This window comes from Lytechinus pictus, chromosome 3, assembly GCF_037042905.1.
Source record: "Lytechinus pictus isolate F3 Inbred chromosome 3, Lp3.0, whole genome shotgun sequence".
Lineage (NCBI taxonomy): Eukaryota > Metazoa > Echinodermata > Echinoidea > Temnopleuroida > Toxopneustidae > Lytechinus > Lytechinus pictus.
In genome coordinates, this window is record NC_087247.1 from 24,816,467 (window position 1) to 24,843,582 (window position 27,116).

General features: G+C 36.3%; 1 protein-coding gene across 2 annotated transcripts; it reads right to left on the reverse strand.

Moving 5' to 3' along the window:
• On the reverse strand, positions 1-26,891 carry LOC129257565 (colorectal mutant cancer protein-like). Of its 2 annotated transcripts, none has more exons than XM_054895924.2 (11): positions 26,747-26,891; positions 19,146-19,315; positions 17,005-17,271; positions 16,298-16,618; positions 15,153-15,543; positions 14,580-14,769; positions 13,843-14,077; positions 12,357-12,575; positions 10,102-10,379; positions 6,668-6,770; positions 1-4,724 (listed from the first exon to the last, which is right to left on the reverse strand). In XM_054895924.2, exons 1-11 carry the CDS (start codon positions 26,880-26,882, stop codon positions 4,641-4,643), a joined length of 2,394 nt encoding a protein of 797 aa, XP_054751899.2. In that variant the 5' UTR covers positions 26,883-26,891; the 3' UTR covers positions 1-4,640. The 2 variants fall into 2 exon arrangements, with proteins under 2 accessions (XP_054751899.2, XP_063952757.1); XM_064096687.1 differs by lacking the exon at positions 26,747-26,891 and adding an exon at positions 20,298-21,055.
• Positions 26,892-27,116: the final 225 nt, after the last annotated feature.

Sequence of the window (27,116 nt, forward strand, 5' to 3'; positions counted from 1 at the left end):
TATGAGTATAAAATAATTTTCACTTTTATTTTCTGTCATCGTTGTCTGTTTTGCATACATTGAAGTTTTGCCAATGATAATAGTTACTTATATATTTGAACAGTCATGCCAACAAACAACCAACAAAACATGATACCTACATAAAACATGCAGGGTTACAATATATATATAGATATAAATTTCATGTAGATTAGCTATGTATATATTTACATAAAATTACATAATCATTTGAGTTTTCATACTACCACATCTGCTTAAATGTCATTTGTTCAAAGCAGATAGCTCTATTAAATCACAATAAATTACCAGGCGCAGTCACAAACAATGACCAAATAACTTCACATTGAGTCAGTTACTTTTTCTATAATGGAACAATGAAAGACATTTAAACTATAAATGAAATGAAACTCAAGAAATGTCAAGAAAAAATTATTTTTATGAGAGTATCAAACCCAATTTTTCCTACATGAAATAAATACCTTAACATCTTGTCCCTTCCAGTGCAAAATCAACAACGATACCAAGCATTGGAAGAGCAATAAAAATGGAAATAAAAAAGGATAGTAAATTGCTTCTTGGCACATGTGAAATATCATAAAAAGGCAAAATCTTTGTAAAGAAATTGTAAACCAAAAAAAATACATGAACACCATTCACTTGTGTTGTCTAAAAGAATTAAAAACAGTTGAAATGCAAATAAGAGGCAGATTACAATAAGTGTATCAGACTACACCATCTTAGGTATGATACAGTATGAACACACGGCATATAAGGACTTTAAAAAATGGATTATAACCCCATTCTTTTCCCAAATTGAAGAAAATTACGATATCCAGTGCAAGTCCCATTTCTTAGATAAGTCAGGGAAAGACTTGTATATTCCTTATTACTCTTATTTTAATGTTTATATTTATTCACTGATCTATATATTATTCATGTTTTTTAAAACTTTGTATAGAACTATTGAACCACTTCATATGTAATAATACATTTTAATGACATTAAACTTGACTCCCAGTATATGTTTCAAGAGTGCCCTGTTTTGCTCAATATGGTCATATTTCTTCCATTTCAGTAACATGTAACATGAGCAAATTACACCCCAATTAAATGATATAAAAAGAAAAATATGTTCGATCATGGGACTTAATATCGATTCACTTACAAAATCAAGGTGACATTTTATCAACTGAAATTACATAATATGCAAAAATGAACTAATAAAAAAACTTTTTCTTTCTCTCAAAGTAATCACAAATATTGTGCAACATACAGAAAATATGATGCTGAGTAACATTTCAGGAAGACTTCAATGTCATGGACATTTGTAATTTTAGTAAGAAGAAAAGAAGGAAGCTGTCAAACAAAGTTACAACAACCATTTTGGTTGTATCAACATTTCAACATACTAATCTCTCGTATGAGGAGACGAAAGCCATATTGTACTTGGTTGACGATAACATAATTCTGACAACAACAAGGTTGCTAATTCGAATTTAAAAAAATCAAAATCAGCTCAGGTACCCTAACAAAAGTCTGAGCCACTTGTACAGCTGTGGCTTTCAGCAGGAAGTCTACTCAGCACTATTTCCATTTTAATCCTACTCTTTCTCCATAGACAAAATAAAAGGGGCTTAGAATGGTCACTTGAAATCCTGCATGATCCTCTAAATGGACATGACAATTTACAAGGTACCAAATACGACTACAGCTAACATATTGTACCCTGAAACCTCAAAGAGATATAATCAATTGTCACTATTCAGGATATGGTTTGCCACTGACTTACAATTGATATGGATCATATGATATACTACAAGAAAATTTAGTTTAAGTGCCAACAATATTGATCTAAAATGTCAATCATCACTTGCTCTAATTCTGCAGACTTTTATTTAATCTTCCGGGGGGCGTTTCATCAATATTTTCGTCCGACAAGTTGTCGGATCTGACAACTTTCCTGGATTCTGATTGGTTAAGAAGCACTGTTACTATAGTAACTGTCGGATAAAATAGGACTTGTCGGTTAAAACGTCCGACAAGTCCTTTCATGAAACGCTCCCCTGATCAAATTGTTGACTACTACAGCGTCTATATTTGGTATACCTCAAATTCAACTCCCCCCCAAAAAAAGTCTGAAATTCCAGTACTACTTATCTACACAAACCAAATTCATTTATACAAGGGACAGAAATAATCAAGTCTTTTTAGTCATTAAAACATTGGAGAGAAAAGGGCAAGATCAAAGCATGACAGAAAATAGTCAGTAAATAGAATATTCAGAAAAGTCATCAATGTCTTTTGAAAACAAATCCAAGCAAAAGTGTCAAGAGGAAGAGGAAATAAAAATAAAGAAAAAAAAAGTCAAGAGGAATACATGATAGATATTTCATATTCTAGGACTGCCAATTCCAATCCAGTGAAGTGCTAGTATCATGTTGAATGCTTAAATTCACTGGTTATTAATCTCATATCTTGTCTAAAACCTTAAGAATAAGTTATTCCAGTTTATTGAAAATACAAACTTGAAATAAAAGTGAGCTCATGACAATAACAACACACTAGGGGCCCTTTTCATAAAGGATTTGCAACTGTTGTAACTTTGCCATTATGGCAACTACCATGGTAACAGGGCTCAGCAATCATAATCAAGGTTTCCATGGTAGTTGCCATAATGGCAAAGTTACAACAGATCCAAGTCCTTGATAAAACGGGCCCCTGATTTTAAGATTTTTTTTTGGACAAATGCCTGTACATAAAGCAAAAAATGAAAAGGCAAGGCCACATGGCATTGTGTACATCTAATTCAGAATGTGCTCACCAAATAGTAAAAAAATAAAATCATGTGGTGTCCAAAAAAGGACTACAACACATCCAGAAAGGAAACAAAAATATGTTTGCCTGATCCCTTTGAGATGTATGTTTGAACAATGTTTTTGGTCAACATGAGTAGTAGAAATCTTATGAAAAACAGATAATAATTGGGGATGTTGCTTTGTCCATTTCACTTCTAAATATAGACCTCATTCTCATCTACTTTCTTGAACAGGCTTCCCTTAAACCAGTTAAGAAGACTCCTTTAAACTGCTTTCCTGAACCACTTCATGTAAAGCGAGCTTGTTGCAAACCGCAGCACAGGCATTCTAATCGGTGATAACCGAATAGCATGCCCGACATGCCCACACACTCGTACTTCCGGGAAAAGATCGCTTCCTTAAGTATGGTGTCTTCATCAACACTTAAACAAATTTATAGAGGCAAAGCGGTTATCAGAACCATATTGTGATGTGGATTTCAAAACTGGTTTGACAGACCACTTAAGATGCCTTCCACAACCGCTTCGAGTATTCCCATTACCCATTAAGCTGGTTATCATGAAACTGATTTAAGAAAGTAGATAAGAACAGGGTCATATACTACCATCTACGATACCACCTGCCTTTAATTCGAGTCAAATACCAGTAGTGGAAAATTCAACTTTGAATATATTTTGGAAATTTTGATTGCCACCCAGGGGGCCCCTGTTTCAAAAGGCTGTTCATGAGTTAGGCACAACTTTATGTACGATTGGTGACCCCTTTTTCTATCAGTCATTTTGATTGCCTTGCCATATCAGCTAAGGTTGAGATCAGGGGCCTGTAACACAAAGCTTAGCAATGATCGCAGAACATATTTCTAAGACTGATTGCATTGACTACAATGTACAATCAATCATGAAAATCAAGTGTATTGATTAATTGCAAACCTCTGTGTAACGGGACCCTTGATTGTGCGAACAAAACCAACACCTACACCAACACCCAACTTTCTATAATGCTATCATTAGACGGTAGTTTGTAACAGTGCCTTAGGATGATAATAACCAAGATCTATTATAATCTTGACATATACAAACTTTGTATTGACCTCATTTGAAGCAAGTCAAACCCCTTTTGGCAGCAGATTCCGATTAATGTCTGTTACATGATAGCCTTGCATTTATGCGAACAAGTTTCGAGGATGTCAAGCATTTATGCACAATACATATGTGGTCAGAAATGGCGAGCTAAACTATAGTAGTGTGATGACTATTCAAGTAATGTCTTACTATTTGATAGAATGAGTGAAGACAAAGCTAATGAAATGGATGGAAGATTAAAAACAGTCTGGATACTGGATAATGAAATATCATTAAAAACATTGTATTCATTGCCTTACACATTTTAAAATTTCATTCTTTTAAAAACATAGCAATATTTCATTAAATAAAATGTTACAAAAAATATAAGCCACATAAAAAAAGGAGTTCATCTTCTATCTCTTGTACTCATTAACTCAGCATGTGTCTGCCACTGTCTTCAAGCATGTTTTCAATTCAAGAGCAGGTCCATTAGAGATGATTTAAGTCAAAGAAAGTGCTCCTTGCAAAAGAAAAATTCATTTGGACTAGGTTGTATCCTCCATCGATGCTGTACTTTTAAAGGGTCCATTTCTGCTCAATGCTCTTTACAAATTATTATCCGAAGAAGAGCTTTATGAAATCAGATACAAAGATTTCAGAAGCTGATGTCAGTAAAATAACAATAACAGATCGCACCATGAATGCTTTCCTTCATATCTCAAGAATCCAATTTGGGTCAGCTAGACAGGGTCCATGTATCTCATAATGATGTCTCGTTATGGGGCGGTCTAGATGCGTGATTCTCTTCTTCTAATAGTGCTATCCTTTGCTTTAACATGCGCACCTAGAATACGAGGGGAAAAAAAAAGGAAACATAAAAATTAATTACTTTTGATGGAAAAATAGAATTAAATCACATTTGTTCAGCAACCCATACAAGTTTTGATTCAATTTCAAGTGTCAAAATTGTTTTTATTGGCGATGAACCAAATTTATTGTTTATTTTTTAAGATTCCAAACCACAGAAGAGGTACATCTGATTGGGAGATTATACATGAAAATATTGAATTTTGCCCCCCCCCCAAAAAAAAAAAATGTCTTCCATCATTGCATGCTATCTGTAATATATTCATAGATAGATTAGGCACATTATTAATACCCTGGCATAATCTCAACATTAATAATTTACCAAACACAGGCAATATTATTTTTTAAAAATAATATAACAGTTGCTACGATTTCCAACTGGGAGGTAAATGTGAAGTGGAGAATAAAAGAAAGAGAAGACTACCACAAGGCAATGGTCACAACAAAATGGTATATACAGCCCCCTCATAGATGATAAATACCATAAGGTTCACTCATAAAATACATGCAAAATTACATGAATCTTATGAATTAACTTCACATGCCTTCATTTTTCTGACAATCCCACTTTTTAATCACTTTATTTTCGTGAAAAAAAATTGAAAAGAAAAAAAAATAAGCAGTAATTACATAAATTTTCTTCAGTTAACAAATTTGTTAGGAAGAACAAAGTGGTGTTCAAAGTTCCTTTTTTATGAATTGGTGCAAGCTATACAAATTTGAAAGCAGCTGCTGAATTTCAGCTCACATTAAAGCTTGTCTGAAGTGCTTCACACAACTAACTAAAATCCAAATCTAGAAATAACCATGATAAAATGCTTCCTTGTTGCGTGGTGTGAATCAGATTATCCGCTATTTCTTGTCTCTTTTGATGTACTGAATCTATCTCTGTATATGTCAAACAGAGAGTCTCAACTCTAGTATTGTGTTTATCTACAGGAGTGCTTCTTTACAATCAAAGCACAGTGAGGAATCATTTTTTAGTGCTTCATTCAACATCAATTCACGATGGCTTGTCTTTTTAATCCCTATACTAAGAAGTAAGCTAACCATTCTATCATACAATAGACTAAAGATTATGTGTTCCAAATAACACCATCCTTTCCACACTACCACCACCACAGCAACAACAGGGCTATATACCAAAACAGTATATACTGTTTTGGTAAATCCCCCAAAAGTGCATTCAACTATTCCAATACATTACTAGATTATCTGAATATGTATCTATGCCGTATGATGTGAAGGATAGAAAATAATTTTTTTTTCACCTGATATATTTTGTGATGCAACATATACATCAAGATTCATTTTGAACAGGTGCCGGGCAAAATAAAATATCTGCATATTTTGGAATGGGCTAAAACTTTAAGGATATTATCTTTGTCTTTAGCTTTCTAATATCCATAAATTGTCTAAATTTATAAGGTAGTTTTCAAGGCTGTCATTTTTAAAATCTTTTTTTTTTATTACAGAGAGAGTGCGCTATATACAAAAATGTGAAAACAATTGAAAAACATACACTGGCCACTACACTCATGTGAGATTGGAATGGTATATGCTACTCAAGTATAATTTCCATTGACCACTAAAGCTTTAGACAGACCTTAGGGTCACTTGTCCTCTCATTCAACAGTAGCATGGGCAATACATGCTTATATGGACTAGGTAGTAAACACAGTACGATACAATTCATTCAAGGTCAATACACAGAGCAACAAATTTTTGTTTCTCTGTTGATGTCTAACTATTTAACAATGTTTTATTCAGAATAACAGTGATTTGGAAAATTAAATTATGCCACAAATTGCATACTAAATGTAAGAAAATTGAATTGAATTGAATTTACTGAACATCACTGATACACAATTAGTATTTCTTCAACATCATACATGTAATCTAGTGTTAACCATGATTTACCTGTGTATCATGTCTCTCAACCATGGCCATCATCTGAGCTTCTAACTTCTTCAGTCTACTCTGATGCTTCTTCTTAGCTTTCTCATACGCTGTCACCAAAGCACTGGAATTAAAAAGAAAAAAATTATTGGGTACCATTAATAAATCTATAAATAAAAAAAAGTTAGATCTTATCTAAAAATAAATATTTTCGGGTGATTATTTCATTATTACATCAGGAGCCCAACTAAATGATGGTTTAAAGTTTGTCCATGAAACTCTAACCAATCACTCTGTGTTAACCCTTTTGAAGAAGTTTAATGGGCTGCCGTTTTGTATTAAGGCAAATGCTAGATGGGTTCTCTCATGAACTTGGTCAAAACTTTTGACCATGTGACCCTAATATCCAACAAGATCATCATCCCTTGAATACGAACATGCCAAGTTCAAAGTTGATGGCTTTCACTGTTTTTGTTTTATTGTTCATGTTTAATGAAACGGGACAATCAGATGGTCAGGCAACCTAAAAATCTAATGCATTTGGCAACACATAGAGTGTGGGTGGAAACATAAGATATCCCTTGCCTCTGCCATCTAAACACAAGTGAGTTTTCCCATCACAAGCTAGAAGAATGTCCATAAAATCATTAACTTCTCACCATCATTTGCAGACATGGGGGAAAAAACAAACAAATTTGCAAAATACTTTTAAAAAAAAGAATAGCAATTGTGAGTGGAAGAATTTAGTATCCCTAGCAATGATCTTATCCTTCACATTTTTATTTTGTCTTTTTTAAGGAGGTGAAAATGAAAGTTTTGATAATAAGAAAAAATAGTCTATGCATACTTCATTACAATCCAGAGATTGTAAAAAGAATATACTTTTGAGTGTTGAAGTACAGTTTTATAGTCAGATATGGATGCAATGGTAAGTTTGTTCAAACATAGATATGCTTTGCTAAACAAACAATTGATTTGCATGTATGGCAATTATATATGTTAATTGGAAGGTTAAATACACTAAGAGAGCTTGATAAACAAAGTGATCAATTGGAATATAGTCTCATATCAATTACAAAGAATCATGATATTTGAGTTAAGATTAAAATGATTACCAGGATGACAAATACATTCTCAGATCAAAGTGCCCTAGTTTTGATCCTAATGGGTGCACCTAAGGTGCCTTGAGGCAGGTTTGTTGGCAGAAAAATATTGAATTATCATGGCTATCATCACATGGTATCTAAGTTTGAATTTGACTAACGCAATCTACACAATCTACGCAATAGTCCATGTCATTCAACACGTAACTAGATCCTTGACAGCTGATTGGATGAATGCGCGTCACATGACATTCAGAGGAATCAGCTATAGCATGCCAACACATGACCTCCTTTCAAGAGATGCCTATTGCACACTTGAGCAAGAGAGCCAGCAGTGCAATAGACAGCTGTTGCAGGCTTGAGCAAGAGAACCGGCAGTGCAATAGATCCCTAACTCAATGAACGTGCATACCACTGGTTGCCCACACACACACACACCTGCATCACTACGCTACATACACCCAAGTGCAGATAAAAATTTAGCAAAATAAAGAGCTAAGTTAGGCCCGAGTAGATCTTCCTTATCCTAGATCTGGTCCAAGTCACATTCCTCCCTAGGCCTAACATTTGATCTAGGTAAACTGTATCTACAATGAACGGATGTTTGTAGGTCAAGTATACTAGACATGTACAACTGGTGCTAAATATCTACATAGACCTTTAATAATCACTTTGCAGAAGTCCTATAATGTAATACATTTCTGGAAATATTTGTGCTACTGTGACATTTTTGGTATCACACAAGATAATTTAGTTTTTAGCTCTTACTACTGACTCAAAGGCAACCCTTTCTGCCATTTGAGAAGGAACTTTCAAAGTCTGTAAGCATTGGCAGAGAGGAGATTTACCTATTGACAAGTATTTTACTATGCCTACAAAGATGACATAATCCACATGCCGGAATATTGCCGATAATCATGTATCTGAGCTGAAATAAAGCCAATTTCTGCTAATAATAGGGCTATTGGTCAAGCTACAAAGTGAGCAGGCTAACACAGCACACTCACGTACTTGTAACCAGAAAAGTACAGCTAGATCTTCTGTATAAACAGATATCTGGAAATTTGATTGGCCAAGGAAGTATATTTTGTTGCCCTGATTGTTTAACAAGCAGAGTGGTATTTACAGCTGCATACTGAAAATGGCAGGAGTATTGTAATAATTTGGATGGTGAGAAGGTTGGCATTTAATTGATGATTTTTGTCCCCTCAGAATTCCTCAAATGATGCATTAAGCCATGATTATTAGAGATATATGTTTTGATTTATTTTTTACAGCAACATTCTGACATGCTTTAAGGGGCCATTCCACAGAGAGCAAGACCGCTGAAAGACCTTTCAAAGACCATGAATTTTGGTTGATCTTTCAGAGGTCTCTCAATGAACCTACAATGGTCTTTGAGGTCTTACACGGGTCCTGACCAATCTTTCGGTGGTCTTTGTGGTCTTCATGGGCTCCAAAACTTTTTAAAACGGTTCAAAACAGTCTTACAACGGTCTTACAGAAAAATGGTCTTTCAGTGGTCTTTCAGCAGTCTTTAAGCGGTCTTTCGATGAACTTACAAAGGTCTTTATAGTCTTTCAATGATCTTTCGGCAGTCTCTCAAGATTTTTGCGGAGATCACTGGAAGAATCATTAGAGATCATTGAAAGATCATTCAAAGATCATTGAAAGACCAGGCAAAGTCCATGGAAAGAATTCTGAAAGATCGCTTGTCGCATGAAAGATCTCTGAAAGACCATTGAAAGATCTCTATAGGACTAGTCTAAGACCAGTAAGACAAGAAATATCCATCAGTCTTTCAGAGTTCTTTGAGGGGTCTTTCTGAGCCATTCCACAGAGATGACAAATTTCAGTGATCTTGAAGACCGCTGTAAGACCTCACCAATTTTAAGTCTTTCAGTGGTCTTTCAATGGTCTCCGTTCTGTGGAATGGGGGCCTTCCTTGAAAAACAGTATTGCTGATGTTAATGTTGTTATAATTTTCATTAAATTATGACCAAATCTAATGTTTTCATTTAAAAATTCACCAAGAGATATACTTATGCCCCACTTCCATTCCATAACCTTCAATAAAATTAATAATGCCAATGTCTCTAAGCAGTTTTTTTTTCAGACCAGATTAAAGAAAGCAAAGCATAAATCATTTGTCTTTCTAAGATGAAGTTTACCCAGTTACAAAAATATGTGACTAGTCAGATTCACTTCTAGTGAATTTTATTCATGTCTATTCAAAGAAAAACTAAATCAGAATCAAATTGTCCATATGAGGCTACTATTGTTTTTTTATATGAAATCCTAGACAGAGTGTGCAAAGTGCAGCTGGCTAATGACTCTGAAATAATCTCTCACCTGTTAGCTCTCTTAAGGTCAGCCACAAACTCTGCCGACTGTTGGTGCCTCATCTCAGAGTTCTTCTGTAGCTTCTCTAGGGTCATAACCAGTTCCTGGATGCGAGCCTTGAGACGTTTCTCCCTCCGGAGCATCTCAGCCGCGTTGACCTGGAGGGATGGATCCTCTAGCATGCTCAGCTCAGCCAGGGTGATGGCTGGAGTGGTACCCCCTCCTCCTCCAGGTCCTCCGCCACTGCTGCTGGTTGAACCCTGCCGCGAGTGGTGATCAGTCTCCACCTGAAAATATATCAAGAGGAACATTATATACTACCCAAGTTATATGAAAACAAGGATGGATTCATAAAGAATTATGCAAATGAATGCCTAACTATAAAGCATTGCACGCCAATTTGATTTTGAACCCAAATTGCTGGATAACAAGACCATTGCTCTACCAACTATTCCTACTGCAATTCCCCATTTGTATTTTTATTGCCTCTCTCAGTGAGCTGGCGCAATGTTTGCCAAGTGTCTTCAATCATAATATGCAATCGAAAGGCATTGATAAAACCATATAGCTTCCAAATTAGTTGATAGAACATATCATTATTTAAGCAATGTATAAATTTAGTCATGGGGAATAGCCTTGCCAGATGCTTTTGCATCAATATTTGACCTGAGCATAGTTAGCATCCTTCAACATTGTACAAGGTCCCTCCTGATATGAATCTAGTCAGTTAGAGCAATGAATAGGTGGTAACACATCATTTGCTCCTGCAACAACTGCTCCTCAGCTGAGGGTTAGGGTTGTGATGTAGTTTTCGTTCAGAATGATTTGAAGATTAACATTATGGTGAGAATTAGATTTATGTTTCAGGCCTCTACAAAACATTTTTTCTGTCGGGCAAGTGATGAAAAAATGTGCTTGCCCGATAGAAAAAACTGCTTGCCCTATTTGTTTAATTTTTTTATTGACGACACTACTCTTATTTTTAAAGGTACAAAATAACAACGATTGAGAATCATGTACAGTATAAAAGAACACACATTTAAAAGTTTATTTTTAGCAACGTAGGCCTAAGTCATTACGTTTATTTTGATTTTTTCGCTATTTATAAATGGGGCTTAATTTAAGGTTAAAAAAATCCATGACATGGTTATCTGTTTGCCATATTTCCTTAGAATTGTTTTAATTTAGTTGGAAACTACAAAGAAAGCCAGTGAAAAATATTCAGCTCTTTATTGACTCTGAAAAAGATCGTTTTATGATGTTAAAAAAAATCAAAAGTGGAGTGGCTAAAATTTCACATTTTGCATCTTTAAATCCATGAAATGGTCATTTATTTTCCATATTTCCTGGAATTTTTTAAAAATTAGTTGGAAACTATCAAGAAAATTAAGAATATTCACCTCTCTCTTGTCCTTTCTTCATCATTTTATGATGTTACACTCGGTCAATATTTTTTAAATTGTAGTCCCGCATGTAGACTTTCATGGGGTTTTTTCATGGTGTTGCAGCATTGATCGTTGATCGTATCGTTTGATCGTTTTACACTTGGTCAACATGAAAGTCTACATGTGGGACCACAATAATAAAAAGCATTTACCGAGTACATCATCATAAAAAATCAGAGTAAAGAAAGAGAGTCAAGAGAGAGCTGAATATTCTTCATTTTTTCAGTAGTTTCCAACTATCAAAACATTTTCAAGGTAATATGGAAAATAGATGGCCATTTCATGGATTTTTGCAAAATGTGAAATCTTAGCCACTTTTGGTGTTTTTTTTGCAAATTGCTCAAGTAGCGCATGCGCAGTCATTGCACACATAAAACGTAAGATGCGATGGCACGGTTTTTCGAACGAGGTACCTGGCGATAAATTATTGGTAATTGGCGCTGTTTTTATATCAGTTTCCACTGGTTTTTTTACTGGTTTGACATAATCTGAGAGATAGTTGTGATTATCCAAATGATATTGAAATTTAGAAGGTCTACTGATATTTTATTTCCAAAACAACCACTTGCCCGATCGGGCAATTGACTTTGAGAAATGCTTGCCCGCACGTCAAATTAACTTGCCCCGGGCAAGCGGTTTTGTCGCGCCCTGTGTTTGGATGTATGGATTTTCGGTAGGAGCAATTGTCCCAGGAGCAAATGTCATGAAACTGAATAGGTATCAGATTCTACAAAATGTTGACAGACAGGAAAGCAAAAAGCCCTTTTAATTAATAACATAAAAGGGCAATCAGCATGACAGTTGAGAATAGACCTTCACCTTTCCGTTCCTCATCATGACATCTATCCTATGTCTTCCTAGCGATGATGACTGCTCCTCCCATGGTGAACTCAGTGAATCTTTGACCTCTGATTTCAGATGATCTATCTGAACCCTGTATGCCTGCTCCTGAGCTTCCCTGGAACTCAGCTTCAGCTCCAGGGTCTTCTTCTCCTTGTCCAGGAGGTAGTACTGTGCTTTAAGCTCTGCCTTCTCCTCCTGAAGATGGGATAACATTTCAGATGAGACAAAAAATTATTACATACAGTATTAGAGAGATAAAAGATAAATGTGTATGGTGGTAGGACAATACTTGGTGCATTATAAAACATGACTGTTCCAAAAGTGGATGATGTAGAAAAAATAATGAAGTAACTACAAACCTGTTAGAAAAAAGGTCACTAAACCACATTTTCCATTTTCCTATTAAAAAGCTGCTCAATGACACTAAAAGAAATCTGTCAAATCAATTAAAGGGGAATCCAACCCAAATGAAAACTTGTTTTTATAAGGAAAAGAAAAATCGGACAAGTTGATATGTGAAAGTTTGAACAATATTGGACAAACAACAAGAAAGTTATGAATTTGTAAAAGTTGTAAATATTGGTAATCACTATGCCCATGGAGACTTCAAATTGGCCGCATATGGGATGTCATAGTGATGTAAGGCAAGGACTACTCTTTCATGTACTCCAATACATATTATGGGTAAAATGTCATTTTTCCTAAAAGTTTTATTTCAAATTATATTTTTCTTTCATGAGGACATAAAACAATATACTACCTGGGTTATATTTAGATTACTGCCCCAGGGGAATGGGTACTTAGGAGAAAACCACAAATCCCTGATAATAAAGTACAGGCCTATGGGAAAGTTGTCCTTGCCCCTTGTCATAATTTACTTCCCCAGTTGCCAATTTGAAATCTATATAGTCTTAGTGATCTCAATTTTAAAACAGCTATAACTTTCTTATTGCTTGTCTGATCTCTTTCAAACTTTCACCGTTCTGTTTAATTCATTTTTCTTCTTCCCAACACAACATTTTATGGCCAAGGCTGGATTCTCCTTTAAGACCACTGGCTATCACACCACTTATCTTGTGTGATTTATTGGCCTTCATGCAAAGTTTTCACTCTAATTTTCTGATTTTGTTTACAGTATTCTATATTCTCCATCATTTTTTTTAAATCACCACCAATACCACCATCACCATTTCTAGGCTTATAATCACAATCTTCCTCTCTTTCCATCACCCCAAACTCCTATCTAGTCCAGATTGGAGTTTAACAGAGGGACTACCTTTTCCAAAGCTAACGTAGAGGGATTGACTTCTAACTTCTCTCACCAATTGCTGATCCCCTAATCTCCCTTCTAGGGGATAGGCGTTGGTAAGGGAATTTGGGAGTCATTCCCTCTACATTAGCTTCAGGAAAGATAACTGCCTCTGTCAAGGTCTAATCTGGAGTAACTCTTATCCTGACTCACCTTGAGAGCTGTGAGTTCCTGCATGAGTACTGCATTCTCTAGGTCCAGTCTCTGGCTGTCCCCGCTGGGAGTTGATTCCTGGCTCATGGGATCCACATGAACCGATTCTAACTCCATGACAGTCAGCCTGACTGCCGCCCTGTCGTTCTTCAGCTGCTGGATGTAATCACGGAGACGCTGCTCGTCCTCTCTTGAGAACTCTGTATCGCAGCTGCTTGCCGTTGAACTTGTGGTGCTGTTGAAGACAAGTAATGAATTGAATAAGACTGGTTACCTACCAGGCACTATATAAGACATGCTTCAGTGAATCTTCTTCTGTACTGTGAATTGCCACTTGGTGTAGTCTAACAAAGTCTAATGCTATTTGTTCCCTGGAATGTACCTTGAAATTCAGTCTCATGCCAAACGTTTTGTTTATATTTGATCTACAACTAATCTATCTAGTTGTACAATCAGTCAAAAGGCAACTTAGCCTATTTATATGGGCACTGTCTTATGAAAAATATGATTAATTAAAATCATACAATCAATCTACATGATGGAAAGCAAGCCATCTTGAGTTCATACACTTTTTAAAGATAAGCACCAGTCATCCGTTATAAATTGATTTTTTTTTCAGAAATTTGAAAATATGATTACTCACATTTATTTCTGTATAAGAAATATGTACAATAGATCATCTATGTGCATTTTCATCTCAGAATATTCTTCTCACTTTATCTCACATTAAGATGTACCTTGTATGACTATGAGATGAGAGATCCTCCCAAGGTTGTAATGGAACATGGCATACCATCGTACCACAGCTTCTGTCCAATCTCTGCAACAAGGCCTTAGCAACATTCTCCGATACTTTACGATTGTCATGGACGCGTTTCAACATTGAAGTCGTCTCTTCTGAGTCTTCCCCGGATCCTTCTGAGCTTTCTGTATGAGTAAAACATGGGAAGAATATTTATAAAATGTAGAATTGTAGAGGTCATTACAAAAAACTGAGATTTTGTTTGGCTGATCATCTACATGCAATGTGCAAGACTTAATATGCTCAACAGCCAAAACCAAAGGTTTAGTTCCTAGCAATCATATGATGTTTCCTAGCAATTACATTGATGAGGTATTAGGTTGACAAAGGTAGGAATCCTCATCTTACTCCCAAGTATGACTAAAATCTTTACAGTTACCGAAAATGGGTTTTTGAAAATCCACTGGCTAGGAATGCCAGTGGATTTTAAGAAACCCTATTTTTGTTTACATTTAGACCTAACTACGATGAAAGAATGTGAGATGTTCTTGAAAGGTAAAAATTTTACCTAGACCAACTCCTGCAGCTTTGCAGTTAGCTAGAAGCACGGATTGTTCACTCTCCTTCAATGCGAAGACAACTTCCAGTGCCTCAATGGTTTGCTCGCTGTAGTTGACCGCTAACTGCAATGCGGTGTTGTTTGACTCATACTTGCCAACCAGCATGGTCAGCCTGTCAGCATTGGACTTGCTTTCTTCAAGCGAAAGCTGCAGAACATCGTTCTGGCACCTCAAGTGTTCAATTTTACTGGTAAGTCTTTCCAAGTCTACCTCTATCTCGCGAGCCTTATGCTCTGGGATGGAGAGGCCGTAGGATGTTAAGGTTTGGAGGATCTCTTGCATACTGGAGCAGGATTGTAAAGTCTGGGCCAGGTGCTCAGCTACCTTGGGATTTGTGATCTACATTTAAGATAATAATAGATAAGTAAAAGTAATAATTCATATTATAAAAAAAAAATAATTTCGAATTTCACTTGCACTTAATTCGGTGTGTATTTAACACCAGGGTTCCCAGCTTTTCAAGAAAACAAAGTTCCCTGATTTGTCCCTGATGAAGTTTAAAAATTCCCTGATAATTATTTAAACCCATTCCCAGTTTTGCATGTTTTCTAAGTTGTTGCAGTGAATTACATGTATTTTCAGTATGAAAACAATAATGTAAAACTAATTAGTACCACCATAACCAGTCATTCAATGGATGTTGTTTTGATATGCAACAAAATATAACAGAGTCTGACTGACTACCGTGCTTTCGACTTTTGGGCTGATCAAAATTCCCTGATTTTTCCTTCATTTGAGGTATTTTTTATCAAATTCCCTGATTTTTCCCTGACGGAAAAAAGTACAATAATTTCCCTGATGGGCTGGGAACCCTGAGCACACTAAGTAAAAAGTGTGTATTTATTATTTGACCTTCTCAGTGCACATGCTGAATCAAGCTGAATAATACACACAAATTGTAATTAGTCCATGGTTTCTACCATGGCCTTGTTTAAACCTCTTTTGTGAATACCAATGTGTGTCTTTCATTATTTTTGTTATCACTATAATGCTTTCACTGCTGAACAACCATTAGGCATTCAACAAATTATTCTTTTTTTTCATCATTATAGGTTTCACACTCTCAAGTGAGTAAAATCAGAAAAAACCTCACCCCTATATTACTGATATCCGACCCCAGGACACAGCGGTCACTGCTACTCTTGCTACTACTACTGGCCGATCTTGAGGGCTTTAACCTGACCCGCTCTGCTACTTTTGCAACAGGGATGTCCGTCCTGCGGTCACTCCCGGTCAGGCTAAGCTCACCGGTGCTGGGGTTGACATTGTGGGCGGATTGAGATGGTGAAGGACCGGGTGAGTTTCTGGGCGAGTGTCGAGGGTTGGGTGAGTTGAGTTGTTCTGCGGAGGATGATGAGGTGTATCCACCAAGTTTCTGGTTGTTGGCATGGAGTATGCTTTGAAGCTCTCTAACCTGAATCACAAATAAACAAAAAACTTTAGAGGATATAGAGCAGAGTCATAAAATGATTCCTACATTAGATGATCTTGAATAAATGATTGATGTGTTATGAGTGGCTTAGCTCTTGCCGACTACTTGTATGTTGCTCTATCATCATAATTGCACTCCCTTCTTTTAACTCTCTCTTCTTCTTCTTCCAATAACAATTATAGAACACTCAGAACAAGAGAGACAAATAAACTTTTAACAAGAGTTAGAAACAAATATACAAGAGAACTCCATTAAATTCCAATTTTAGACAACTTTAGACAACTCTATTATTTGTAACAAACTAAGCATTGCTGTGAAACACATAATATAAAGTGAGCTTTTAAGTTAACCTTGCGATAAATTCTCACCTTTTTCCTGAGTTTATCTCTCTCATCCCTGATTCCCATGAAGCTTGCTTTCAGCTTATGCATCTCCTCTTCCTTCATGCTTAGCGATGAGTTGAGAGTCTCATTCTCCTCCCTCAAGAGAGTCACCTCCTGCTCCAGGGAGCTCCTTCTTCTGGTCTCCAGGTGGAGCTGATGGTGGTTGAAGTGACCGTTGGGTGTGGTCCGATGGCTCTGAGGGGACTGGGCCTCGATGCTGTCCAAGTCTAGGCTCTCCACCTCTTGAACAGCCTGTGGAAATTGAATACAGTGCAAGAAAGGTGATTGTTGATCTGATTATATAAGCAAGAAAATTATCAAAAACTGCTTTTTTTTTCAAATATGCTATAAAAGTAGAGATATCTATATTTTAGCACAAGTTTAATAGAATTCTCTTTCAATTTCAATTGATACCACATAAAGGGAATCAGTAATAATTTCAAACAAATACTATGTGACTGCTTACAAATGCATTTCCATCACTATCAACACTACATGACCTGATTTGGATTCCACTGAATATCATTTCTGGTTTGATTTACCCATTTGTTTATTCATTTACTGATTTGTTATTTATTTGTTCAAATTAAACAACTATAATGACTCATTGTTTTTATTAATGATGTCTTTGTATAAAACATGGAGCATTTTTTCTGAATATTGGAAACTTTTACATTACATGAGAATATCAGAAGGGTCCATCAAAGGTTCAGACGACTTCTGCTCATCACATTGTTGAGAAATAAAGGACACCATGTCCCCCTCTTTCCGCTTAAACTAAACAATCAGACCAAAACATCGATGGAAATCTGTGTGCCTAGGCCACCTACAAAATATATTCCATAGTCAACTTGACTTTTATTTTCGTGTACTCAATCCCTATCAGTTGTTAGGTTTTATGGATGCAGAGATACTAATGGGATACGTTGATTGCAAAAAGCTAATAGAAATATGGATCTATTTACATTAAACTTGAACACTACAGTGAATTTATTAATGTACAATACAAATATATATAGTTTTATCGAATGGTCTACAATGGTTGAAGCATCCCATCAATAAACTTAATGGTCACTTGTGGCACCTCTGTGTCCAGACAGTGTACCTTAATTGCTAACCATTAGCTGGAGGTCAATATTCATGGTGAAGATGGCCAGACAGGCTATTTCCATTACCTGAGCAAATATGAGCACAATATCTATTGAAGACCCATCCCAATTTTACTACAAACAACTGGGGCTTCCAAAGCAGATAAATGGTGTTTTTTTGCTACATATATCATAGACTATGAGTGTTTGTATTGCTGATCTAAGGGGTTGATAATGAAATAGAAAATGGAAATGAATTCTTTGCTAATTCCCGAAAAACTCTGATCACTGCTTGCATATTCTAATCAGGACAATCTGATTTGATAATTATGATGACAATAATTTTCTGAAATCAGATCTAATGATCGAAGCCATTCTGCTATAAATGTCCTGTAAATCACCATCAGTATGCTATTGTGTGGAAATGAGGACAGACCCAAATCTATAGACTGTTTTTCTCTTCTACCATCCAATCAGTCACAAAACAAGTCTAATGAACTTATTATTGTAGGCACGGACAAACAACCTTTGTGATGGCAGTTCCTTTCATCATAATAAAAACACAATTATAACCCTTCTCATCACAAACAGTTGCCCTGACCAAAAGCTTTCAGTAAAGATGAGGGGAAGCATGTGCAAAATCATTATCTTCATGCATCTAAATCAATGCTTTTATCAAGGTATGAATTAACCTATTTGTTAAAGCCATAATTGGATTTATTTATTCTTTAGTCATTTTAATATTAGCGATTAGAGCAATAAATTTAATCAATTAATCAATGATTTGTTTAAGGGCTTACTTATTCATCTATAAATCTATCTTCAAGTTCTACCTACCAGTCTATGTGCCTCTCTTTCATTTTATCTATCTATCTATCTATCTATCTATGCATCTATTCATTCATTCATTTCTTTATTTAAATATCAGTTTTTAGTTCATGAGTCAAACACATTAAACATTTGCCTGTTATGTTTCGGTTTTGGCATGACATCACCTTTTTTCCCATTTTAACGCAGGACTAAACCTTTCTGACTGACCTGTAACGTCCTCTGTTTGATGTCTTCTGATGCTTCGGCGAGTTTCTCTACCTCATGTTCAGCAGATTCTATATGCTTGCGGAAGACATCCCCGACCTTACGCCCCTCCATTGCACATTCTAATTCCCCTACCACCCTGGATAGCTCAGCTCCGAGATCATTGCACGAATCTGTGATGGAAGAACAATAAATAAGGAAAAAACAATATCATTGGCAAGCAATATCCCATTGTCTTAACTGATATCTATGTGAATGACTATGGGATTTTTATATGGAAGAAAAAAACCAAGTTGTGGACTTTTTAGGATACATTATTTGTCTATTATATGTTTATATTTAAGATAGGGTAACCCAGATTTATGCACCCATAGAACTAAACGATTCAACTTATATTAAAAATATAACTTTCCATAATGTCTTTCATTAGATGCCTACAAATATAAAGTGATTTTCCAGCTCATTAATTCTCCAGCTACCATACATTTAACTACAAATTACAAATCAATATACCCCCATTTGATGAGGTGATGTTGATTCAGTCATTATTCACCAATAATGTCCTTCATTATTCAGAACAAACAACTCTCAATTTGATTTACATTTACCCCATGTGAACAGGTAAACGATGGGAGCTTTTCAATGCCAAAGTGTTAATGCTTACAGTAAACAGACAAGTGTTTGATCTGGAGTGATGTATTCAAACATGAATGCAGGACACTATTTGGTCTCTTCTGATTCAGTTAAGTTTATAAGGACCATGAATGACCCCTGCATTCTTTATATGATGATGTAATAAGTGTGTAGCAACATTTACATAACTGCTAGATCTGTCACACTATTGTTGCTTTATTAGCATGACTGTGAGAAAGTCACACCATAAAGAATATGACTGTGTCACCTTTGAGCTAAATTTGCTCTAGCAGTCTCAGGAAACCTTTCAAATGCAACAATCAAGCACCATAAATATGGCAGTATTAGCATTTAGCATTTGCCTGATTACTTTTGGAGTTCCTCCTTAGCATCATCATGAGATGAGAGCTTAGACTTGAAATAAGAATATGGATATTCTAAAAAGTAGTTTCAAGAAAAAGTCAATTTAAATTTCACAGCTCATATCTCTCTTGAATCTTCTTGTAATGATTCCTCACTTACTCTTATTCTTGAGGGTCAAGCGTTTCCTTGTTCTAGTAAACATCTTTCAGGATTACAGTGATGTGGTAAACGTACAAAGTGAGATAAAAGTCCAATGTCAGAGTAAAGTGGTTGTGGAAATAGCCATGAAAACCTTTATATAGATCATCAGTCTCTTCTTCTGATCTAACTGGCAATACTCAAAATAGCAATCCGAAATAAATAATTCCAGGTTGTAGACAGTCATGTGCCAACTGAGTTAGGTGTGCATCCTGGCAACCTATATCATTTCACATTTTCCATTATTTCTTAAGCTGATATCAAATCCTGCTTTCATTGCCAGCAGAATTCAAGACATACAAAGCAAACAATATCCCCAATCGAAGTTAAGAGTTTGTCCCCATTGGCAGTTGCACTCTCCAAAGTACAGTGCTGAGCACAGTGTCAAACCTAGGATCAAGATTCTACCACAGGTATTTTCAAAGAGTATGCAAACTAAGTAATAGAAAACTGTAAATTTGCAGCAACATTCAAAGGACCATTGAGTTCTTTCTCGATGCCAGATGACTTTTGATGTGAAGAGCAACACAGTAAAATATATCTCCTTGTTCAGCTACACCATGTATTCTGCTGGTTCACTACCGGTAGTCCTTGTTGATTATGCCCAGATTTCTTATAAACATGGTTCAGTGTATTATTCTTGGGTTCTAGAAAGCCTTGGAATCTGCACTTGGGTGAGAACCACCACCACCATTCACCCTCAAATCAATGAACACACCAACAAGCTTTTGTTCCATTGACAAGCAGCAGTTCCCTTTAACTTTCAAAGAAAAGGTTTGGTGAAGTGGGTCAAATTCTACAACTAAAGAAAGGGACAACTACTGCTGGGGTGATCTGAAGTGGCATTAAAACCTACTAGTTACAAACATGGTGACCTGACATTTGTTCTTACAGCAATTTTGGGTTAGGGTGGTGATAAGAATTTCAGTTCAAAATGATGTGACTAGAAATGGTTTTGTAATAGATTTGAGGTGAGGTTTTCAATGAGAGCAATTCCAGTAGGAAAACAATATAGTCATGAGATATGTACTAAGAAAGTCCATGAAGAAAGAAGGTCTGATTGACTGGTGTTTAATGGGTTAACAGTAACACTGACAACTTTGGGAGACATGAGAAGTTTGGATCTGCTGTAGGTATGACAAATCTTATTATACACCACTTCAATGGCTTACTTTGGGGATCTAGTGCCAAGAATAGCCCATTTTGAGGAGTTGGTCAAACAGTGTAGAACAACAATAGACCCACACATCAAAGGAAACCATACTATTCACTGGACCAAGTCCTTTGTATTTTAAGGCTAAGTATGTTACCCGTGTACTGTTGAGTCAGCGAACAATAGTGTATAGGTATGGATGCAAGCAACTTTACTACTAAGGTGGCCTAAAAAATCAAGGGAATATACAAAACAATGTATGCGAATGAGCCAAAGCCATATGAGGGCACTACCTCTCAGTTTCATGGGTATCTCTGTAACAAACAAAGCATGATAGCTTGGGATGAAGCATTCGTTATAAAACTCACATGGTAGACCTAGATAAGTATGTATATAGGCCTTATAATATAGATTAGATGTGCGTGCCAATAAGTCTCATGAGCACTGGCCGAAAATTGAGGAAGTAGTTTGACATTTAAGATTTTTCTAAATTCTGATTGTCTATCGGCCAGCTGATATCAATTCCGATACAGGCCTACCCCCTTTTTTGGCAGGGATATATGATAATGTATCAATACATATTTTCTTTGAATCATGCTCAATTTAACTCTGGCATCATGCTCAATGGGTTAAACAGTTATATCCAAAGTTATCACTCATCTATAATACAATGTGTGGTCTCATATTGATTATGTGTTTAGTTATTGTAAAAAATTATCAATGATGAGAAATGGGTAATACAACTACAATATGCATAGTCACTGTTATGTATAAAGTCAGATTTATATCCAACAATTTGGATTGGATTCCATTTTCTGGGGTAACATCTCCATTAGCTTGGGGGGGGGGGCACCAAGTATGCCAAAGAAAATATAAATTTTATACACTGACATGGCATACATAAAGCTTAGGCCTCCATGTATCTCTACAAAAGAGCAATTCACTCACACAATCATGCACAGCTGGGGGGGGGGGGTGTCTTCCAATCTTACAAGAAAGTCACAAGAAAGCAGGTCAAGAGTAAGAAGATTGTGCAAACATCAATTTGAAGATCAATTTTGCTAATGTGCATGGTCAAACAAAACTGAACAGGTCAAAATCAATCTCTGCTCATCCCACAGGGCACTTCTGGGAAAGAACAAGAAAGACAGTGCTGTACCAGAAACTGAAAAACAGATCTGTGTTTTCATGAAATGCATTCCTTTACACAAAAGAGCCTCAAATGCCCCAAGATTGTTGGAATTCACTTATCCCACACAAATACCCACTTGACATACACTATCAAAACATTGCCTTCTTCCAAAAACTACACTTGGACTCAGAGGTAAAGCGAATGTAGATCTTTGATAAAGAAAAAAATCCCAGCAGACATATTTAATATAAGTGTCATAATTCTACATGAGAGAGAATTAACAGGAACTCAGTATTTTGGGTAAAAAGAACTACATACAAAAGACAATTAACCCATGAACAAAAACCAAACACCCGAGCACTCATCTACGGATGTTAAATATCTAGTGGTTACGAAAGTTCAAAGTCAAAGCCATATTTACAGTCACTTATAAACTGTATGACAAAGTGGAGGAGGACCAAACTGACATTGAACAAGCCAGTTTAGACCATGTGACAATTCATCACTGGTAATCATTTCTGGCAAGACGTCTGAAAGAAAAATAAACTCCACAGTCTGCCTAGAATGCAGACTAAACTGTGCTTTTTGATACTGTTGCCAGAAAGACTTGCTAAAGGAATGAAGATTACTGATGGAGTGCCGACATTCATTTGAATTGATTTGTCAAAGCTAGAGTATGTTTGGGGGTAATCATTGCTTCAGGGTAGGATTGGTAAATGAAAAGAAGACTGAGCGATTATAGATGAATGGTATACTGATTTTTATCTTGTAGCTCTTTGACTGTAATGTAACAAATACTAACTTAGAAGCAATGAAAAAGAAGCACAAACCTTTATGTTCAACAGGCTTTTTGCATATAAGACAGGATAGGGGAAAAGGGATATAAATTACATTTCTTCAGTTGTTGAGGAACTCTGAAAAGATATAGTTGATGATTGACTTGGAAGACATCATTCTAAATATAACAGGAAACTTTCTGTTCCAAATCAATAGGGTAGAGCACATTTTGTACAAGATCTATTTGCCCCTGCATTGAAAGTCTTTCCATATCTCTGAAAGTTAATCAATTGTAAAACATACTTTTTGCCACATAGATCTTGGTATAGAACAGAACTTGGGACTATACCTCTTTTTCTGCAAAAACATCATGATTGATTTTTTGACCAATACAGCACTGGATAATTGCTGATGAAATGTCAAACAGATTTGGAAAGAAAAAGAGAAGCTTCGTTGTTGCCTCATATGAAAAAAATATATATTTTTGTAAATAATCCCTGTATAATGTTGTTTACTGCTTAGTTGTAGCAAGAATAGACACAATATCCTCTTTGCCCCACTTTTATTTTTTGCCTGTCGAGGATGGGGTGATGTTTATAGCTCTTCCTTACATTTAGATTACATTCCTTACATATAGATTACATTACAATAAATACCAGGGCCCGCTGGGAGAACAGTTTTCGGAACTAAAGTGGATACCCTGGGTAAATATACCGTTATTATTACTATCATTATTCCAATTGTTCCCTTTAAATCAATAGGTACTACATTAATTACATGAGTGATCAGAAACTTACTTCAGTACTATACTTTTTATCTGGTAGTGGTACTTACCCAGATTTCAGCATCCCCTTTAGCTGAACTCCCTCCCCCCCTCCTCAATCATGAACCAATGAGTATAAACAGATCTTTTGGTTTACTTTCAGATATAGACATAGAAAAACAAACTTCCCACTTGAATTCCAAACTGCCCTTGCACATGTTTACATGCTAATTCATGACATCTCACCAAGACCCAACAATTCTGTCAAGCAGTATATCAAGAAGGAGAGAGAAGACATTCTGCAGGTTTGTAACTGACTGACATGGCTGTTGCTTCCAAGGTATCATGTATAGACTCAGGTCAACCTCGGAGTCACCTTTGGGAGATGGCATTTGAAATGATGATGGGAGGGGGGGGTGGATGGCAGTGAGCAATGGATTTGGGCATACAGGGAGCATGAATCAAGACGTGCTATGATCCTGTGATTGGTCTCATTGCACATGATCTAATACGATTTCATCCGCAACCAATTTGTCCGGTTCCATGACATTTGCTCCGGCGACAATTGCTCCGCTGTAAATTCCACACACTAATGGAATGACCAACTACAACCTGGATTTAACACTAAACCCTATCCTAAACCAAACCCTAAACCTACCATAAAACCCTACTGCAACCCTACATCTTAGACAGATAAAGCCTGGAGCAATTGTCGCAGGAGCAAATGTCGTGGCACCGTTTGTCCAAAATAAACATGCATATATTTTTTTGTATTTTCAAAGTACAAAATATTCCAATCACAAACTTTTCAGTTTTGGGCTGTTTTTTTTAATTGAACCCAATTATTTTGTCTTTTGTAAGATAATAGTTACTTTTAGGAGCAGTGAACGAGAACAACGTAGCAGTTGTCTGATCGTTCGAGTCAACGTCGTCGTCTGCCCTTGTTCACTACAATGCAAATACTTTAGATTTCACTCGACTTGTACGTGTACGTACGTCCACGTGAAACAGCGCGATAACCAGCGGGTCATGACACGCTGCCCGACCCGGAAGATCTGGCGTATCATCACCTGGCGACCCAGTCAGGTGATGCGAACGTGCAACTTGTGCACACTCGCCCTTTCACTTGCTTTGATTCCTTTTTACGCGAGTTAGGATATATATTTTGGAGATCAGAAAGCAATTTCAAATATGATAAACATAATGCATCGTACAACTTATATTAATTTTGTGAAGTCACTGAAAACTGTGTTTTAAAAGGGAAAGGTTGATCTTTATGCTGGGCTTGAACGGTTAAAATGACGTCGCTCACGTGCACGTCGACTATGATTTTGGAGAACCGCAAAATGGATGTGGTGAGGTTTTCAATTCTGATAGTGGAAGTGTGCGAGGACCTGAGGCATATGAAACGCCAAAAAATGACGTCATCTTGTATCAGTCGTCTATGTCGACGTGCATTTCTAAAAGTGCTCAGTATGGAGAATGAGTCAGTTTCTACATGTAGTCCCCTTTACCAGATTATGAGTGTATTTCAATGAAATGTAGCATACATGTAGGCATAATTCCCTTGTCATTTTACCAAGATTGTATATGTTTTATGAGACTCAATATTGATATGGGGTAGGATACATTGCTTCTGAGCAGAATTACCCAGAATATTGTTTATTTCCATGAGCCACTGTATAAAAGTGATCAGTATCTATCATGTTATGCATTTTTGTTCAGACACTGTATAGATGCTGAGGGAGGCAGGCGGCTGGTTGTTTTTTGCTCTCCTGACTGCCTTTCTTAGATGTCAGGATGAGGGTAGGATGAATAATTCAGTGAGATGCCGGAGCATTAATGCGGTACACTGAAGCACTCTATATCTCTTCACTTTCCCCATTAATTCAATTGGAGGCAGCAAGTCTTATGACTTATTTAAATTCACCACTTTTAACAGCACATGCTTAAATGGATTGTATTACATTTAAGATAGGCAAAGGCAATCTAGGTAACGGCAAACCAGCTGCAAAACGACAAAGGTGATCCAATCTATCAAACAGGAACGACTGCATCTATCTCTAAGTGATAACAAAATAATTACACATGCTTTAATAATTAATGAATAACCTTCACTGCATATAATTACCTACAATCTAGGAGTAGTCATCTTCAAACTCTTTTCTATTTTTCAACCAGCTGCACTGCCAATTTGTCTGCCAATAGATTTCACGAAAAACTTGATGTTTAGCTTCATAATAAATATATGGTGATTAAGAAACCAGGACCCACCATTTGGATTTTTCTTGGCAAAATATTTTTTGAGCCATAAAGTTAATAAACATTTGTCTCAACCTCAAAATTACCCCTGATAGGTTTCTCAAAGTAATATCATATCCACATCATGTTGGATGGTAAACATGGAACTCATTTCATTACAATTCTGTAAAAAAAATAATTTGAAAGTTAACACATGCCTCCGGAAAAAAGTGAAACGTGCGTTTAATGTCCCTGTACTTTCCTTTAATCACGCTGCTGTTCAACAACATGCTCAAAGACAGAGCCAGGGAATAAAAGGATGCCCATTTACATAATCCCCTTACCGATATTGGCTGCCGAATCACTGTCATGGCAACTACTTCCATTGCAGCTTCCTCCACTGTTGCTCATGTTACTCGGAGGACTGGAGGCAGAATGTGAAAACTCCTCTTCCTCCCTGCAATGAAAAACAAGACACATCAGAGCGAAAAAAACATTAATATCTTGTATGGGCATCAGCATGGCTGGATATGACTTCGAGCAATTGTACGAAAACACAGCGCATCTTTAAAGGGCATTCACTAACCGTAAAATAATACAGCTTGATATATAAAAGTAATCATAAAGTATATATGGAACATGATTATGAACTGATTATTGAATTATGTAATGAATGCTAGGTCTACCTTTGCAAATTATGCTTTGTTATTGAGA